Source organism: Elephantulus edwardii, unplaced genomic scaffold (assembly GCF_000299155.1).
Source record: "Elephantulus edwardii isolate Elephantulus edwardi_28Jun2011 unplaced genomic scaffold, EleEdw1.0 scaffold00043, whole genome shotgun sequence".
Taxonomy (NCBI): domain Eukaryota; kingdom Metazoa; phylum Chordata; class Mammalia; order Macroscelidea; family Macroscelididae; genus Elephantulus; species Elephantulus edwardii.
The window spans coordinates 18,182,164-18,201,557 of record NW_006399793.1 but is presented as its reverse complement, the minus strand read 5'-3'; the positions used below and the strand labels follow the sequence as shown (position 1 = coordinate 18,201,557).

Genomic DNA, 19,394 nt, shown 5'->3' with positions numbered 1-19,394 from the left:
AGGTGCGTCTGATACAGGCCGTGGTCTTTGCTTTCACTTTTTATGCATCAGAGAGTTGGACAATGACTAAGGAGGATAGAAGAATGATGTCTTTGAGCTGTGGTGCTGGAGAAGAGTATTGAGGGTACCATGGACTGCTAGGAAAACAAACAGATTCAACCTGGAGAGGATTAAACCGGGCTGCTCTTTGGAGGCAAGCATTCTGAGGCTTCATCTAATATACTTTGGACATGGTGTAATGAGGGACCCTTGGAGAGGGACATCATGCTTGGTAGGGTGGAGGGACAGTGCAGGAGGGGAGGACCCTCTGTGAGGTGGATTGATTCAGTGACTGGGGTAATTGGGATTGGTGTGTCGGAGACAGTGCGATTGGCACAGGACAGAGCAGAATTTAGTGCTATTGTACATAGGGTCGCTATGAGTCGCAAGCGACTCGATGGCACATAACAACAATATAAACCCAAAACTGTAATAAGTATTGTCTCAGGGTCTTTTAAAATGAAGGCACAAGAGTGAACCTGGTTATACTCTTTAAATACATTGATATGTTTCTAAGAGAAAAAAATATCATTGAACTAAAGCTCAGGGTGGTGCAAACAATTAACTTATTTGGCTGCTAACCAAAAAGTTGAAGATTCATATCTCCCTAGAGGCATCTTCAAAGAAAGGCCTGATGATTTTCTTTTTTTAAAAAAAATAAATATGCTGTTGAAACCCTCATTGAGCACAGTTCTATACTGTGCATGTGGTCACCAGAATCAGAATCTGTGGTAACTAGTTTTTATGACATAGATACAGCACAAGGGTTAGAGAGATTTTACCAGTTAATATTTTATGTTGTTAGGCTGCATAGGTATGTTTAAAACTATAAACATTGAAAACTTTGTAAACAAAGCAAATAAGCATTATTGTGAGTGAGAGGAGACCTCAGTTTCTCTCAGAAGGAAACTTGGAGATAAGCGAAGGCAGCCTGGGCCCCCAGTTGCCACCCTCTCAGAAGCCCCCATGTTGGTGACAGCCCTCAGACTCAGCAAGGAGGAGGAAGAGGCCCTGCAGAAGAAACTCAACAAACTCAAGAAAAGATCACTGCTGGCTCTGAAGAAGCAAAGGAGTAGCAACACAAAGCCGGCCAAGGCGGAGTCAGTGGTGGACACAGCTACAGCAACAGAGCAGGCCAAGCAGCTGCGGAAATCAGGAGCCATCCATGCCATAAAGGCTGAGACCAGGAACACAGGCTTCCAGCATCTGGCTTCAGATGTTCTCAAACCCTGGAGGGGAAGTTAAAGGACCCAGAGAAGGGACCAGCTCCCACTTTGCAGCCATTCCAGAGGAGTGTCTCTGCCTACAGTGATCTGCAAGAGAGAGCCAGAGATCTCCAAAGGAAATTTCTGTATGAGAGCTTTGTGTCTCCCAGTGACTGACTTCAGGAACTGAGGCCAGGTGGGGAAGAGTCAGGATGTCCCGGGGCTGGTGATGGCCCCTCTCAGAGTTATGACTGGGACTATGAAGGAGGTGGTGATGCCCGCTCCTCAGCGTCACCTTCCCAGAGTTGCAGCCAGGACTGCAGTAGAGAGCAAAATGTGGGATAGAGACAGAGAGTGGGAGCGAGAGGGATCAGAACACAGATCATTGGGATTAGAACAGGGATCATTGGGATCAGAAACAGGGATCACAACTGAGAAGGCCCTTTCCAAAGGTCAGACACATTCTCTGTGTACAGAGCAGACGAGACACCCACCCTCCTTTTCTCCCTTTGGGGACATTACTCACCTCTCCATGGACCTACTCAGAAAGTATGCCTTTACCTATGCAAAGATGGAGTCAGCAGATCAGGCTGTTGCTGAGCTTAATGGGAACCAAGTGGAATCAGTACAGCTCAAATCAGCATTGTTAGCAAACAGCCCATGCTGACACTGGCAAGTCCATCTGGGCTCCCTGGCTGTCCAGAACCTCCCTCAGGGTTGTCACCGGGACAAGAGGACCCCAAATTATCTACAATGATGACATTTACAATGAGAATCTTGTAGATGACTTCTGGGAAACAGAGTTGGATTTCTTGTGTCTCATGGCCCTCAGTGCTGGTCTCAGTAAAACATTGAGGTGGAAACAAAAAGAGAGAAGGCAACCTATTTAGATTGACCTTGTTAATCATATATACAAGTAGTCTCTGAATTACAAACATCTTCTGGTCCATTTTCATTATTGACCCTTAGGTTAGCAGCCCAATGCTTAATTATCACGCCACTCGAGTTCCTCCTATTGCAGGAATCAGACATAGACGACAATGGCCTATTGAGAGATGAGAACGTTCTAAATGAAAGAGAACATAAAAGTAATTTCTTTCGGGGAGCTCTGGTGGCCTAGTGGCAAGAAGCTGCAACTACAATCCCAGAGGTGCACGGTTCTAATCCACCAGATGCTCTACCAGGGAAGGAGGGACAGTCTCCTCCTGTACCAGTCAGATCCGATTTGACGGTACATGCACACAAAAATTTAAAAAAAAAAAAAGTAATTTCTTTCGAAAAATGAACTAATGAGACTTTGTAGATAGTGAGGCAGGAGAAATTAAACATAGAGAAAAATGATCACTATGATTCAGCACACAGCATGGATGGTAGCTCAGATTACCACAGTAGGCGTGATTATCACTTTGTAGTTTAAAACTATTATAGTCTAGAAAAAGGTCAGTACTTATAAATGAAAAGGAGTGATTTGTTGGAATTCCTCATTTTCTAAGGTCCTTTGTTGTGTGCTGTCAAGTCAGAACCGACCCATAGCTAACCCTCTAGTGAGTTTTCAGAGGCAGTAAATCACACAAAAGGATAATACCCATCTTTCTCTCATGAAGCAGCTGCTGGAGGATTCACACCATGTACCTTTGTGTGAGCAGTTCACCTCCTTACCACTAGGCAGTCAGCACTTCCTTTGTCAAAAGACAATATTTCCTAAGTCCTAATTTACGTTAGTTTGAACTTTTTAAGCACACTCTAATATGTGGCAGAAACAAAGTAAAAAAATAAAATAAACAAATAAGCTGTAAATCAGGACTGACTCATGGCTAGTACTCCAGCAAGTTTGCACAGGAGGAATTGCCCATCTGTCTCCTGCAGAGGTAGATTGGAACTGCTCTGCCTTTGGGTTGACAGCACAGCTTCCTACCACTAGGCCATCAAAGATATCTTAAGAGACTGCAAGCTTCATGAAGACAGTCTTTTCTGCATGAATTTTTATAACTCTAGTCCCCCTACTGGACCACTACTAGGCAACATCATAATAGATGGAGAAAAGATGGAAGTTGTCAGTGATTTCATTTTACTTGGATCCATAATCAACACTCAGGGTAACAGCAGTCAGGAAATCAAAAGGCTTGTGGCATTAGGAAAATCTGCAGCCCAAGGACCTATCCAGAGTGCTAAAGAGCAGCCATGAAAGTTCAAAGAGCATGGCTGGTCCAAACTGTAGTATTTTTCAGTTGCTTCCTATGCATCTGAAAATTGGACAATGAATAACAGCAGAAGAGTCGATAACTTTTGAATTGTTGTGTTGGGTAAGAGTGTTGAATATACCATGGCCTGCCAAAAAAACAAAAACAAACCCCAAGTCTGTCTTTGAAGTGAGCACACCCAAGGTGCTCCTTAGAGGCAAGGATGGTGAAACTTTGTCCCAGGTACTTGGGGCATGTTGTCAGGAGGGGCCAGGCCTTGGAAGGACACATCATGCTTGAAAGGTGGAGGGTCAGAGAAAGAGGAAGACCCTCAATTAAGCGATTGACAGAGTAACTATAATAGTGGACCTGAGCACATCAGAGATTGTGAGAATGGCGCAGGATAAGGCAGGATTCACATCTCTTTTTCATAGCACCGAATAACACTACGGGGACCTCTGGTACCTTAGTAGTAAGAAGTTGCACTGCCAACCAGATGAACTGCATGCAGTTCAAATCCACCAGCTGCTCTGTGACAGAAAAATGGGCGCTCTGCTCCCATGACTGCCTTTGAATACTCATTGGACAGTCAGCTATGAGTGAATTCTACTTCGATGATACATGACAGTACAACAGCACACTGTATAGTATACAGTATATATACACATAACGTGTGGTAAATGTTCGAGGAATAAATGGTAAGGAAGTTAATCAAAATTAACTTTCAAAATTTGGGGTTTTGTCCACCTCATTCCGCAGTGAAAACACCAAATATAAGTAACCATGCCTCAGCTCTAAGTCTATAAAAACTTAAATGTTTCTTTTCTGGTTGTTTGCAGGTATGCTTATATTATTGTACTCTAAGTGAGTGACTTCTATATTATTTTATACCTGTTGTGCTATTTTAGGTATTGCATGAAAGAAAATTTCCCGTTCCAAAGCCAGTTGATTATAATCGGCACGCAGTGGTCATGGAACTCATAAATGGCTATCCTTTGTAAGTATTTATTATTCTTGAAACTGTGAAGCCCTATACATCCATTTTAGGTTCCCTTTTTTTTCCCCCCGGTGTGTTTCTATCTAATATTATAATAATCCAGGAAAGAAAGATCAGATTCAGATCAGAGCAGTAGCTGAAAATTAGACAAATACATATTCTGATATGTTTTGTAGTTTGAGTCAACATGATTTGATTGAATTGGATATGGGTGTTAAGAGAGAGCAAGCCAAGATTTTTAGCCTGAATAATTAATTGGAAGAATAAAGTTACCATTTCTAGAAATTAAGATTACAGAAGAAATGGTTTGAAGTTGGAGGGTCAGATGTGGAATCAGTTACTCGTATTTGGACTTTGTAAGTTGAGATGCCTAGGAGTGTGGGGATATTCCGAAGTCACACTAGAAATTGATATATGTTTGGTATTTAAGGCTGTGAGCCTGGTTGTGACCAAGAGCAATTTCAAGTAAGAGAAGACAAGAGGTCCAGGGCTTTGGTTTGAACTTTGAGGAACTTTAAATTTTAAAGTTCAGGGAAAAAAATGAAGAATTAGCCAAAGAGCTATATAGCATATTGTGGCCAGTGACAAAAAGGAAAACCAGATGAGTGTAATGTAACAAGAGTCAGTTAGAAAAAGGCATTTCAGCAAAGTAATGGAAAATCATAGCTGACTAACAGTACATTGAAGACTGAGATTTGACCATTGAACTTGGCAATATGACAGTGTTGCTAGCCATAAACAGAACTATTTCACTAGAGTGAGGTAGGTAGAAAAGCCACTCAGAAATGGGTTTGCCAACTGTTTTGAGAAAAGACATTGGAGGAAGCATATGTGGACAGTTATTACTGTAAAGAAGATCCAAATAAAAGAAGGAGCCTTGATGGTGCAATGGTTAAGTACTCAGCTGCTAACCAAAAGGTTGGTGGTTCAGATCCACGCAGCAGTTCTGTGGGGGAAAGATCTGGTGTTTTGCTTCCATAAAGATTAAAGCCAAGAAAAGCTTTTGGGACAGTTCTCCTCTGCCAGGTGGGGTTATTAAGGGTTAGAATTCACTTTATGGTACCCTGTAACTATAAAGAGTATGTAGAACAAAGGCAGGCCTTTATTTTTAATAGATGAATGAAATATTATGTTTGTGTATTCACGGGAATGAACAGTAAGCTGTGCTAGAGGAAGGTAGTTACTGATAAAAAGCTTCTATGAGAAAATGATAGTGTACCATTGATAACAATATTTGTAAGAAGATGATGGTGAGAGAAATTAGTATGTATTGCCTGGGGTTTGGTGAGCATTTAACTTCAGGACCAAAGATTATTCCTCTAGTATACAAAGCTCTGGTGATACAGGCTGGAGGGAGTTGTACTCCTAACCCAGAAGCTGTATTCTGACTGTTTGAATCCACCAGCAGCTCCTCAGGAGAGAGATGAATAATCTCTCATGTGATGTACAGCGTGAGAAACCCATGGAGGGTAAACTGTAAATTGGTTCTGATTTGACAGCAATGGGTGAATGAATGTATTGGAGGCTTAAAGCAAATGTTTTTGTTTTGGTAACTTTTCAAGAAATTTAAGATTTTTTTTTTCACCTAAGAATACTTAGGGAGCTCTGGTGGCCTAGTAATAAGGAGCTGTGCTGCCATACCAAAGGCACATGGTTCTAATCCACCAGATGCTCTGCAGGAGGATGGGCAGTCTCATTCAGTGGGATCAGCTGCCTCTGAAAACCCACTTGAGGGGTGCCTGCGGGTCAGTTCTGACTCAACAGTACACAAAACAAAAACATGTATTTCCTTTTCATAGTATATTTTATTTGGGGGTGGAGTGGATTATAAATTTAGATGTTACTGGAGATGAACCTAGCCAAATACTTAATAGTTTCACATATAACTGGTATTTTGTCCTGCTAACAAATGGTCCTGCTTGAGAGAACATCAGTAAATGTGATGAGTGTGTTTTACGTATGCTCTATGCTGAAAATTTTTTAGATAGCTATTTTGATGAACTCAATCTTTGCCCTTTTAAGAGTACATATTTTTTTTTCTTTTACTGCCTGTTTAAACATTTATGAGTTTTTGCTCTCAAAATAATAATTTAATGGTAAATTTTCCTTTTCTTTATACTCTCTGTAAGTTTTATATTTTTCTTTCCCCTCTCTCACACACTCATCCTTTCATTTAGATCATGCTACGTGCATGTGAATCTTGTCTGATTTCTAGCAACCCCGTGTTAAAGTATATATGCGAACTCTATAAAATGAAACACTTCCTGCCCCCGTACCATCCTCTGAATGGCTATTATCTTGGATTATATTATTGCAGCCACGTGGTCCATTTCATTGAGGTTTTTCCGTTTATTCTTCTCCAGATACTAGTCCCCTCCAGTATGTCCAAAGTATATGAGATGAAGTCTCACCATCCCCACTTCTGAGGAATATTCTGGCTGTACTTTGTCCAAGAAAACTTGGCTCATTTTTTTCAAGAAGTTCATGGTATTCAGTCTTTATATCCAAAGGCATCAATTTTTCTTTGGCCTTCTTTACTTATTGGTCAGCTTATGCATGTTTGTGTTGTTTTTGTTTGTTTGTTTTGATGGATACAAATGGACTTTAGATTTTGTAAACGCAGCACATCCATGAACTGCACATACTCTTCAAAAGCAGTTATCTGTTCTTCCAGCATATCATTGCCAACTTTATCATCTTCAACCACACACTGTATCTGAGGCTTCTTAATTCCATACCTCACTGGTACTAGCTCGGAAGAGCCCCAGACCAAGCCGCCTACCTGAACACTTCTGACACATTCTTCTGGTGTTGCCATGTCATTTCATCATTCCAGGGCTCCACGTCTAGTAAGATTGAAGATTTGGCAACAAGTTTGTGCAGGTTTTTTGGCTTTTTTGATTCATACTGTGCAAGTCTTTGCTTCCTCACTTTCCTCCTCCTCCTCAGATCCAAACAGATCAGTGTCACTGTCATCTTTACTGTCTGCAGCTCCACTTCCTGTGGCATCTTCCACATTAGCAGGGCCATACTTGCCCAAAGCTTTCTTCACTTCTGGCTGGCAGGCCTTTTCCTTCTCATGAGACTTGATGTGTTTATACCAACGTAGGTCATGACACAGGTCGGCAGGTGGAGGGCTGGAGATGGTTTCAAACACTGCCACATCTGCTTGAGATGGCACATACCCTCGATGTAGCTCTTGTTGGTCAGGTAGTCATTGAGGACCTGGAGGCCAGCGGTGGTCTTGAGGTCTCTGAAGCCCATGATGTCGACTGTACATGGAGCTAGGTGGCAGCAGAGGCAAAGAAGAGGGAGGAAGTTGACCCCAAACACTCAAAGAGGAGGGAAGTAAAGGTTTATTATGTTGTTTTTATATGCCGTCGATTTGCTTGAAACTCGTAGCAACCCTGTGTACAACTCTGCCTACATACAGCCTACCCCTTCCTGAGCGTCTCATTTAGCCCAACACACCCGTCCCCATTGCCCCAGATAGTGTATCAATCCATCTCATCCAGGGTGTTCCTTTCCTGAGCTGTCCCTCCATCCTTCCAAGTATAATGTCCTTCTCCAAGAACTGTTCCCTCCCGGCCAAATGCCCAAAGTATGTGAGATGGAGCTTCAAAATCCTAGCCTCCAAGGTGAAACTTAGTTTCACCCTCTCCAAGACAGACTTACTTGTTTTCTTGGCAGTCTGTGGTATGTTCAGGACTCTTCTCTAGCACTACAACTCCAAGGCATCTATGTTTCTTGTTTTATCCTTAGTCTTTATCCAGCTCTCAGATGCATAGCAAGTAATTACAAAGACCATGGCCTGGATTAGTCGCACCTTAGTCTCTAGAATGACATCATTGCGTCTCAATAATCAGGAGAGGTCCTTGACAGTGGATTTTCCCAGTGCAATTTAACTTTTGATTTCTTGACTTCTGATGCCAGGAGAATTGATCGTGGAGCTGAACAAGCTGTAATTGTTAACAACCTCAATCTCTTCTCCATCTACCATGGTACTTCCAGTTGGCCCAGTGGTAAACAAAATCTTTGTTTTTTGATGTACTGCTTCAATCCATATTGAAGACTACTGTCCTTGACCTTCTGCAGCAAATGTTTAAAGTCTTCCTCAGTTTCAGCAAGCAAGGTTGTGTCATCTGCAAAATATGGGTTGTCGATGAGTCTTCCTCTAATCCTGATGCCACATTCCTCCCATAAATTCCAGCCTCCCAAATTATCTTTTCTGCATATAAATTGAAAAGGTATGCAGACAGGACACACTGATGCACTCCTATTCTGATTTTGAACCATGCATTGTTTCCTTGCTCTCTTTTGAGGACTGCTTCTTGGTCCAAGTATAGGTTTTGCATGAGCTCAATCAGTAGTCCTGGGATTCCCATTCTCTTCAAGGTTAGCCACAATTTGTTGTGATCTACACAGTCAAATGTCTGTGCATAGTCAATGAAACACAGACAGACATTCCACTGCTACTCTTTGTTTTCTGCCAGGATCCATCTGGCATTGGCAATAATGTCTCTAGTGCCATGACCTCTTCTAAATCCAGCTTGTATTTCTGGTAGTTCTCTGCCAGTGTATTGTACCAGTCGTTTCTAGATAATCTTCAGCAGGATATTGCTTGTGTATGATATTAGTGATATTGTTCAATACTTTCCAAACTCTGTCGGGTCACCATTTTTGAGAATGTCCAGTCAGTTGACCAGGTAGTTGTCCTCCAGATTTCTTGGCACAACCTAGTGAGCACGTCCAGGGCAGCAGCTATTTGTTTAAATATGCCAGTTGATATTTCATAAATTCCTGGTGCTTTCTTTTTTGCCAAGTCTTTCAGAGCAGCCTGAACTTCCTTCATCATCATCATTGCCTCTTGCTCATGTGTTGTTTCTTGAAATTCTTTTGTGTCACCCTATTCTTTTTGATACAGTGACTATGTGTACTCCGTCCATCTTTTATTGGTTCCTGAGTTATTCAGTATTCTGCTTACAGCATCCTTAGTATTGCAACTCACAGCTTGAATTTGTTCTTTAGTTCCTTTAGTTTCAGAAATGCTGAGCTACTTGGGACTTTTTGATTTTCTGACTCTGACTCCTTGCACATTTCATTATAATAGTTGGCTTTGTCTTCCCCAGCTGCTCTTTGATATCTATTCAGCTTCTTCTTTGGCCTGGGTCAGGTGCACTTTAGTGTTCAAAGAGTAGCATCTTTGTTACCTAATGCATTGTGTAATTTTTTTTAAGTGCTGCTTCTTTCAGTGTTGATTCTGGATCTAAGTAAGAATAAAAAATTTTACAATTTCAGTGTTTTTTACAATTAATTATGCTACTTTATTAGTCTAATTGTGAAGACTTAAGTTTTCTATATGTTTAAGTGTAGATCATACTTAAAGTTGTTGTCTTTAGTCTTCAGTTGAGATCTCCCCCAAATATGATATCATATTCTTCTTCATATAGTCATAAATTCCTAAATTATTTGCTTGGCATACAATTGCGTTAAGTATAGTAAGCATAAGTATACTAAAAGATACAATGCTAACACACATCTCTTCTAATTTTAATCCATTCTTTCTGTCCATAAGGTTTTACTGGCTAATTTTTTTCAGACTTAGGTAACTAGATACTCATTTGTGGTCTATTTTAGAAAGATGCAGTGAAAGCTATCCAATGTGGGTAACCGTTAGGTTTAGCTTCAGCATTACAGCAGCAGACAAGCCACCACAATACTAGAAACTCACAAATGTACAAACTTTCAGATGTCAGATACACCAAGTTGAAGATCCTGCATCAGTATATAACGAAGCAATGGAATTAATTGTCAAACTTGGAAATCATGGTCTGATTCATGGAGATTTTAATGAATTTAATCTCATTTTGGATAAAGATGACCACATCACCATGATTGATTTTCCACAGATGGTTTCAACTTCTCATCCCAATGCTGAATGGTATGTGCTAAAATTATTTATTCTAATTGTTAATGTATTTATGGGTGTTATTATTGTTCTTACGTGCTATTGAATAAGTTCCAATTCATGATGACCCTTTGTACAGCAGAACCAAATATTACCTGGTATTATACCATCTTCACATTCTATGTCTGAGCCCCTTGTTGCAGCCACTGTGTCAGACTATCTCATGGAGGATCTTTTTCTTTTTCACAGACCTTCTACTCTTCCAGGCATGGTAACCTCCAGGGATTGGTTACTCCTAATAGCATGTGAAGAGTTCTTTAAGTCTCATCATCTTTGCTTCCAAGAAACTTTCTGCCTACGCTTTTGTAAAAAGAGCAGATGCATTGTGGGGGTGGCCAAGTCTCACTTCTGCTTGCTTCATAAAGGGGAACTTTTCTCATCAATAATATCCATAGTATCCTGCAAATAACTACATAGTCAGATACATGTTCAAAGAGTTTATTAGGAAAATAGGCTGGGAGTGATGAGGCAAAGAATGCCATACAGTGTAAGTCTAGGTTTAGTTGAAGCCAGATTAAAAGGGCACAATTCCTTAGTTAATTCTAACAACTTCTCAGTCAATAAGTGAAAGTCTTAAGTTCAGTTTAGCAGCACAAATAAACCTCCATTTTCCTCACTCAGTCTAGCAAACTTTATCTCAGAAAAATTTCAAGCAAATTACAAGCAAAACCTTCAACTGTGACTCTGTTTCCAAGGTTCCTCTTGTTACATTTTCCCACAGTTACTTCATAGCAGTGCCACAGTCTATTAACCCTCTCTCCACCACCATTCCTCACAGTGTTGAAAGCACTCTCTTGATGATTTACAAGAACTTATGTCTGCAGTTAAGGTAGTTGGAGACCATCACACCCAACCCACCCCACCCCCGCCCTCGCCCCAGTGTGGGCTAACACAGTAGCTGGAAAAGCCAATTTTCGAAAATTCGGACACCCCAACTAACAAGACATTATTCATTCTTCTGGCAGTTGATGCTACATTTAATAACTTCACCAGTATAAAAAGTCAAAGGCATTTTTTTTCTTTGACCTTCCTTATTCATGATCCAACTTTCACATGCATATAAAACAATTGAAAACACCTTGAGTTGTCAGGCACCCCGTAGTTCTCAAAGCGAAACTTCTGCTTTTTAACACTTTAAAGAGGTCTTTTGTAACAGATTTTTCCAATATAGTACATATCCTTTGATTTCTTGGCTGCTGGTTCCATAGGCATTGATGATGGATCCAAATAAAATGTAATCCTTCACAACCTAAATTTTTCTCCATTTGCTGTGATGCTGCTTATGGGGGCAATTGTGAGGATTTTTTTCCCATTAGAAGGCTGTAGCTATTGGTCTCAACAATTCAAGTCCCGTTCACTTTGAGCAAGCAAGGCTTTGTTGTCTGTATATCTCAGCTTATTGGAGACTCTTCTTCCAAACCTGATGCCATGTTCTTCTTCATACTGTCCGGCTTCTCAACAAAGCAATGAATTCTTTTAGGTTTGCTTGGCAATGTCTGGCACATGAGCGATCAAGTCTGTCATTGTCTGATATCTGTGTGTCCTTGTTCTTAATTCATGTAGAGTAACATAGTTGTACAATAAGGAACATCTGGGAACCACCAACATTAGAGAAAAGAATGATGACAGACTAACACCTGCTATTGTTCTATGGGTGACATTGTGATTTAATTTGAAAATGTTTGGAGAAGCACTGGATGGAAAGTTGTGCCAGTTTTATAGTCTAAGAGGGAAATATAAGGAAATTAATTTTAATTAATTAATGTATTAAAAGGTTCCCCCCTCTGAGGATTTCCTAAGAACAACAAATAGTAATACTGCTTCCAATCTCTAAACATCATCTTTTAAACATCATCTTTTTCTATAAAAATCAGGTAACAGTGAAGTGGGTAGTCAATTCTATGTCACGTTAGCCTTAATTCTCCCTTATCTAGGACTCTTTTAGAAAACCAAATCAGTCCCTACTGCTTCATGGTGACCTAAAAAATTAACCTGATACCAACTCTTAGTTCAGATTAATATATGTCTTCAGATCATCATTTGTAAACCACAGCGTTATTTAATTATTCTGGGTATAAATCTGCTGTCAGGGACCTTTCCAGATTACCAAGAAGTACCTGTGTCAATCTAGAGACCAAGGTACATTTGATCCAGGACATGGTCTTCGCAGTTACTTGCTATGCATCAGAGCAGGAGAGTGACTAAGGATGACAGAAGAAGAATTGATACCTTTGAGTTGTGGTGCTGGAGAAGAGTCTTGAACATACTATGGACTGCCAAGAAAACAAATAGATTTATCTTAGAGATGGTGAAACCAAGTTTCTCCTTGGAGACTAGGATTTTGAAGTTCTATCTCACATACTTTGGGCGTGTGGCTAGGAAGGACTGATCCTTGGAGAAGGACAGCATGCTCACAAGGGTGGAGGGACAGCACAGGAGTGAAAGACTTTGGATGAGATGGGTTGATACAGTAACTAGGGCAAAAGGGGTAGGTGTGTTGGAGTCAGTGAGACTGGCTCTGGACAGGGCAGGCTTTAGAGCTATTATATGTAGGGTCACTATGAGTCTCAGGCAGCTTGACAGCACATAGCAAAAACAATAACAAATTGCCTATCAATAATAAATAGCGACACAGTTATAAAATGATTCATTAGTCCCCAAACTTTTCCTTATGAATCATTACTTTCTTTTTCAAAAAAATATTTTTTTAAATAGTTATTCTTTATTTTCATATAATAATACCTTTGTAGTAGTTTTCATTTCTATACATTATTTTATACAATCTTTCAGTTACATTATGTTTCATACAATCATTCATACACATTCTATTTTACATTTTTTTATACTACTGTATTTCTAAAATTTGAATACATGTTTTTCACACCAAATTTCTTTCTTTTTAAAACATAGTCTAGCTCTCCTAATTGGTTAGAGGTTCTAGTGGGTATTGCTGATGAGAAGTAACAACCAGACTGCCATTCAAGAGGCTAGGTGGGAACCATAGCCCTTCTCTTGCCTGAAGTTCTCATTTTTCTTTATTCCCTTAGTGAATTACTTCTTGAGAAAACCTTGAGTTTCTGTCATCAATGTTGTTAAGTGCCATTGAGTTACCTGCAACTCATAGTGACCCTATGTACAACAACCCTAAACCCTATTCTATCCCTTGCCAATCTTACTGTCTCTGACACACCTATCCCCATTTCCCCAGTCACTGTATCAATCCATCTCATTGAGGGTCTTCCTCTCCTGCACTGTCCTTCCACCCTCCCAAGCATGATGTCCCTCTCCAAGGACTGGTCCCTCCTTGCAACATGTCGAAAGTATGTTAGACGAAGCTTCAGAATCTTTGCCTCCAAGGAGCAGCCTGGTCTCACCCTCCTTAGGATGAACCTGTTTGTTCTCCTAGCAGTCCAGGGTATATTCAACACTCTTCTCTAACATGACAACTCAAAGGCATCAGTTCTCCTTTTGTCATCCTTAGTCATCGTCCAGGTTTCTGATGCATAGGACCTGTTTAACTCTACACCTGTATATGTTATTTATGATTTTGTTTCATTTTAGTTACAGATTTTTTTAAAAAACAATACAACTGATTTGCATCTTTGTTTTCTTTTTCAATAACACCCTTTCTTCTTCGTGCAAGATAGAGGATTATCATAGCAGATAATGCGTGTGTTTCATTGGGCAGGAAGGAAAATGGTAAGCAAAAAAGGCTGTATTTAAAAGTTATTCTTTTTGCAGGTATTTTGACAGAGATGTTAAATGCATTAGAGATTTCTTCATCAAACGTTTCAACTATGAAAGTGAGCTTTATCCAACTTTTCATGATATCAGGTGTGTATTCTGCATTGTTTACAAGTGGTTGGACTGATGCTCTGGTGACATGGTCAGCATGGTTGCACTGCTAACCTAAAATTGAGGGGACTATGTACAAAGAATCTGATTTTGTTCTAAGAGTTAACCTTTCACCGAAAAACTTATTAATTAAAAAAACTCAAACCAATATGCTTTTAGTCTCTTAAAAAATGTTAATGAGTTTGGGTGAAGACTATAACTCAATTCTATTTTATAAAAAGTTTTTTGGTTGTGTTTTGTTTATGTTTTTATAATTCACAGTAGCAGGTATTGTAATTGATGCCAAGTACAAAATTGTCAAGCACATTTTCTTTACCTAAGACATATGCTTAAAATGATTGCCAACACTGATTGTTTACATTTGTATACTTTAAATATTATTGTAAAAAGAGCAAGGGCTGCATGGAGACAGCCATATCTGACTTTTACCAACGTCACAAAGGGAAGCCGTCCCTGCCAACAGCATCAACAACACAAAACCAATTATCGTGAGGTCAGACATGTACCCCACTCTCCCATACCTCCTTTTGCTCCTCTTGTTTACTGGGTCCAAAATCCAATGTAGTAGCTCACAGGCCACACAGAACAATACTGGGGAAATTAAAAGCTTATAGTCCATGTTAGTAGCAGAATACAATCAGGACAGCTTGCAAAATGTGCTCACAGGCACATAAGCCTCATGACTTAAGTCCAGTCTTCTCAGTTCTCCCAATATTGGCTCTCTCTCCACTTCTCTCCCCTGTCCCTCAAGTTATCCAGCAAACTTGGGCAAAGGCTCTTCGCTTAGCTCTGGTTCTATTCGTAGGCGGTAGCAATTCCAAAGTAAGCGTCATCTCATGTTGGCTCTCTGGTTTTGTGCTTCAGCCATGGCTGCTGTTGTTATCAAGTCTAGCTGGTGCAAGAATGTCTGGTCCTCAAGGGTGTCCACTGCATGCCTACTTCTCCTTTGCTTGTGGTGAGACACTATCCTGGATCCATTCAATTTTATGGTAAGACTAGCCAGTCTCCTCATGGATTGATGAGACTAGTGAATTCCTTTGTAGATGGGCTAACATGCTCTATTCACATAGTCCCACTCCTTCACATGGCAGAGTCAAATTCAATGGCTAGGAAAGTCATTTTGATTGTTGAACTCCATAGGTACCTTTAGGCAAAGAAATAGCCTATTTATACACACACACACACACACAATTATATTTATTTGAAAATCTTAATTTATATTAAATACTCATCCATGTCTAGTATCCTCCCCTTCCTTCTTTAAATGCTTGAAATTCCTTTTTCCTTCAGTAGGGAGAACTCTCTTGATGTCGAGGTCTCTGCCAGTGGCTACACAAAGGAAATGCAGGCAGATGATGAACTGCTTCATCCTTTAGGTCCAGATGATAAAAATATTGAAACAGAAGGAGGATCTGAATTCTCATTTTCTGATGAAGAGGATTCATTAAAAGTGAAGGTTTGTGAGCCAGAAAATGAGAGTGAAGAAAATACTGCAGGTGAGTCAGATGGTGGCGGCTGCGGATCACCTGGAAACCTCAGCCATGTAAAGCCAGGCGGTCAGTCGGAGGAGAGTACGGGCGCACATGGTTTCGAAATGACTGAACTCAATCAAGCTATACATGAAATCAAAGGGCAGGTTGGTGAAAACAGTCCTGTGACTGAGTTTTCTGAAGACAGAAACAGATGTGAAAATGACACTAGACAAGATAGTCCTGCTGATCACGGTGGCATCCTTGGCTCTGAGGAGTATGAAGATGAATGCCCTCCTCTGAAAACCTTGTCATCATTGAACCAAGAATTCAGGCTTTTCAGGTATAGATATCTGTTTATGGATCTCCCACCCCCACCCCTTTAATCTTGAAATTGGTCTTTTTCTCAGTTCTGGCAAATAGTATTTTTTCAGATGATGTGACAGCTTTGTATTCAGCCACCATTGTGTAAAATGAAAGCAAATAACCTTTTTGTTGTTTAAATTCCTCCTATACAGTCAGTAATTCTTAACAGACTGATTAAATTATGGACAATTATTCTAACTAAATCTAAACTGCAGGTTTATAAAGACTATATAGCCCCTTTGATAACTAATAAGGTTTTCGGATGGATTAGTTGTTTTGCATGTTTTAATAATCTTATTTATAGGTCATGACGTATAAATAGGTCAACAGACACACAGTGAGTATGTTCCCTATGTGAAATACTTACAATGAATTTTCTCTGGTACATTGAACACAGGGCTTCAAACATCACCTTGGCTTCAGAACAAAATTGGGATTTATAAAATTGGGTGATCTAGAATGGGGAAAAATTATAGATGAATCCTTTCTTAGAAAGCAAGGGCAACACACATAGAGCATAGTAACTAAGTCACTCATCTGTTGGATTAAACAGCGTTGCCCTACTCAGAGAGGATCAGCAAAGCACCATATGTTTAAAATTCAGGTTTGTTCTGCTTTCACCAGCAATGGGTAAACCAGTTTAAGTTGGTTTGAAGCCCTAATATACCCTTAGGTTCTAATGTACAGTTAAAATTATGTAATGGCATGATGTTTTAAGAATATTTGAAATTTTAAGAATTGCTTTTAAGAATTTTTTTTCTTACAGAAAATTAGCAAAAAATTTAAAACATAATGCATGAGAGTGATTGTATGAAACACAATGTATATAAACTTTGTAAGCAAACCAGTGGAAAAATATTTTGCCCATAGCAAAAAAAAAATCTTAGATTAACACTATTTAGATTTAAATATCTTAGATTAACAAAATATCTGACATTTAATTTATAATTTGAGATCAACAATTCTGATTCATTTGATTGATTAATTTTACTTCATTTGAGATAGATCAGCAGTATATTTATTAGGCTTTCTCATTCCATGTTTGGTTTACTTCTATCTAGGGCTATTTTTTTTTTTTTACTTTAATTTTTGTGAAATAAAGCCTGAGAATTTTGTCCCTTTTTCCATGAAGCTCTGTATCTTGAGGCTTAACACTAGTACAATTTTAATCATAAACATATAAAATTAATGAAAACAGACCAGACTCTGTGGAATCTTTGTTCCCATTACACTCTCCAGTTATTTGGGAAGGAGGCAAGAAAATAGCTTAGAGATTGGTACTGTGAGAGGCACAGCGTTTGAAGTCTGTGAACAAAGGGGAGAAGACTAGATATTTTCACATTCACAGAAATTTTAAATATATTAATACTTCTGAGTTTTATTGGCAGGGAATTCTGTAAATTAATTCAGTTAAGCATAACTAATTCTAAAAAGATTAACTAGGTTCTTGGTTTTTTGTTTTTTTATTTAGAGATGAAGAAAATATAGGAGATACTAATCCATGCAGAACAAGAACTCTGAGTGTCACTTCTGCAGGCAGTATTGTAAGCTGCTCAACAATTCCCCCGGTAACTATTTGTCTAAGATTTACTTCATGTTTATTCAGTTACTGCTGAAGACAGATTACTGCGCAGAATCACTGTAAGGATTACAAAGCCATTTTGACTGCACATGCCAATATTATAAAACTATAATAGGTACAAATTTAATTATACAGGAGAGCAGGTTCTCTTTTAGCTAGAATGAATACAACTCTCAGGGGAAAATAAGCATGTAGGTGAGCTCAAACTTGAAGGATAAGATCACAGAAATTTAATCCAAGGGGAAACATGTTAGTTTCTCACATTGTCTCTCATTACCATCACGTCTGAACCAACTCAGAGCAGACCCTCTTTTGAGTTTCTGGGTCTGAAAATTACATGGGAGGAGTTTGCCCATCTTTTTCACACAGTACTGTCCAGACTCTGACACCAGAGCTCCACGTGTTGTCACTCATTGTGTTGAGTTGGAAACTACTCATGGCTGACCTGCCAGCAGGTACTCTGAGGCTGTAAATCACCGGGAGGAGATTGCTTATCTCTCTCCCATGAAACTTCTGGTGTGTTCGGTCTGTCAGAGAGCCACTCCCTTTGTGTTAGCAACACAACTTCTGACCAGAAGCTAGAGCTCTCTTCAGGTGGTCTGTTAGGTGCCATCGATGTGACTTCAACTCATAATGACCCATAAACAACAGATCTGAGCCCTACCCTGCCCTGCCCTCATCTCTCATATACTTGAACCCAGTACTACCATTCCTGTGCAAATACATCTGATTAAGGGTCTTCTAATGCAGTCTACTTTCGTCTTTATCATTAACTAAGGAAAATGAGGCCCTGATACGTTACTTGATTTTCCTTGAAGTTACCCACCTAGTGATATTCCTGGGACTGAGGTATAAAGATGCAACAGCTTCACTAGCTTGTTTGTTCTTGAATTTTGAAAGAGGAAAATAAATGAAAATCTTGAAAAAAGAGATTGCAGCTGAAAAGGATAGTTACTGAAATGACAAGCACAGTGGGAGGAATTAACTAATAAATCTAATAATATCTAATAAAGCACGAGAAAAAAATTAGAGGATGAAATATTAAAAATATTTCAAAGATGAATAAGAATGGAAGTTCAAGAAGACGTTGTTGTTGAGTCAGAACTAACACATACTTGACCCTCCAGCAGGATTTCAAAAGAAGTAAATCTCATGAAGATTTCCCATCTTTCTCCCGTAGAGTAGCTGGTAGATTTGAACTGCCTGTCTTTGGGTTGGCAGTGCACCCTGTTACAACTAAGTCACTGGGCACCATTTAATTGAATTATGGGATGATATCAAGACTTCTAATATACCCATCTTAAGAATTCCAGAAGAAGATGACCGGGAGAAAGGGAATATTCAAGGAAATTACAGAAAATTTACCCAATCTGATGAAAAACAAGAATCTAAAAATCTATACCCAGACACATAATCAAGCTCTCAAAAATTGGAAAAAAGGGTGAATCATAAAAGCAGTGATGATGTTGTTGTTGTGCCGTCGAGTTGCTTGCGACTCATAGCGACCCTATGTACGACAGCTCTAAACTCTGTCCTGTGCCAGTCTCAATGTCCCAGACACACTCATCCCGACTGCCCCAGTCACCGAATCAATCCATCTCCTAGAAGGCCTTCCTCTCCTGCACTGTCCCTCCACCCTCCCAAGCATGATGTCTTTCTCCAAGGACCGGTCTCTCCTTACAACATGACCAAAGTATGTCAGACAAAGTCTCAGAATCCTTGCCTCCAAGGAG

At 39.6% G+C, this 19,394-nt stretch overlaps 1 protein-coding gene and 2 pseudogenes across 1 annotated transcript in view; 2 read left to right on the top strand and 1 right to left on the bottom strand.

The window, feature by feature from the left end:
• Positions 1-19,394, top strand: part of RIOK2 (RIO kinase 2) — a 42,259-nt gene that overhangs the window by 19,205 nt on the left and 3,660 nt on the right. The window contains exons 5-9 of the mRNA XM_006885380.1: positions 4,333-4,421; positions 10,171-10,362; positions 14,131-14,223; positions 15,535-16,056; positions 17,551-17,647. Of these exons, the coding sequence (XP_006885442.1) occupies positions 4,333-4,421; positions 10,171-10,362; positions 14,131-14,223; positions 15,535-16,056; positions 17,551-17,647 (993 nt within the window). The remainder of the gene's footprint in view (positions 1-4,332; positions 4,422-10,170; positions 10,363-14,130; positions 14,224-15,534; positions 16,057-17,550; positions 17,648-19,394) is intronic.
• Positions 1,006-1,911, top strand: LOC102854247 (annotated as a pseudogene).
• On the bottom strand, positions 6,967-7,685 carry LOC102853843 (annotated as a pseudogene).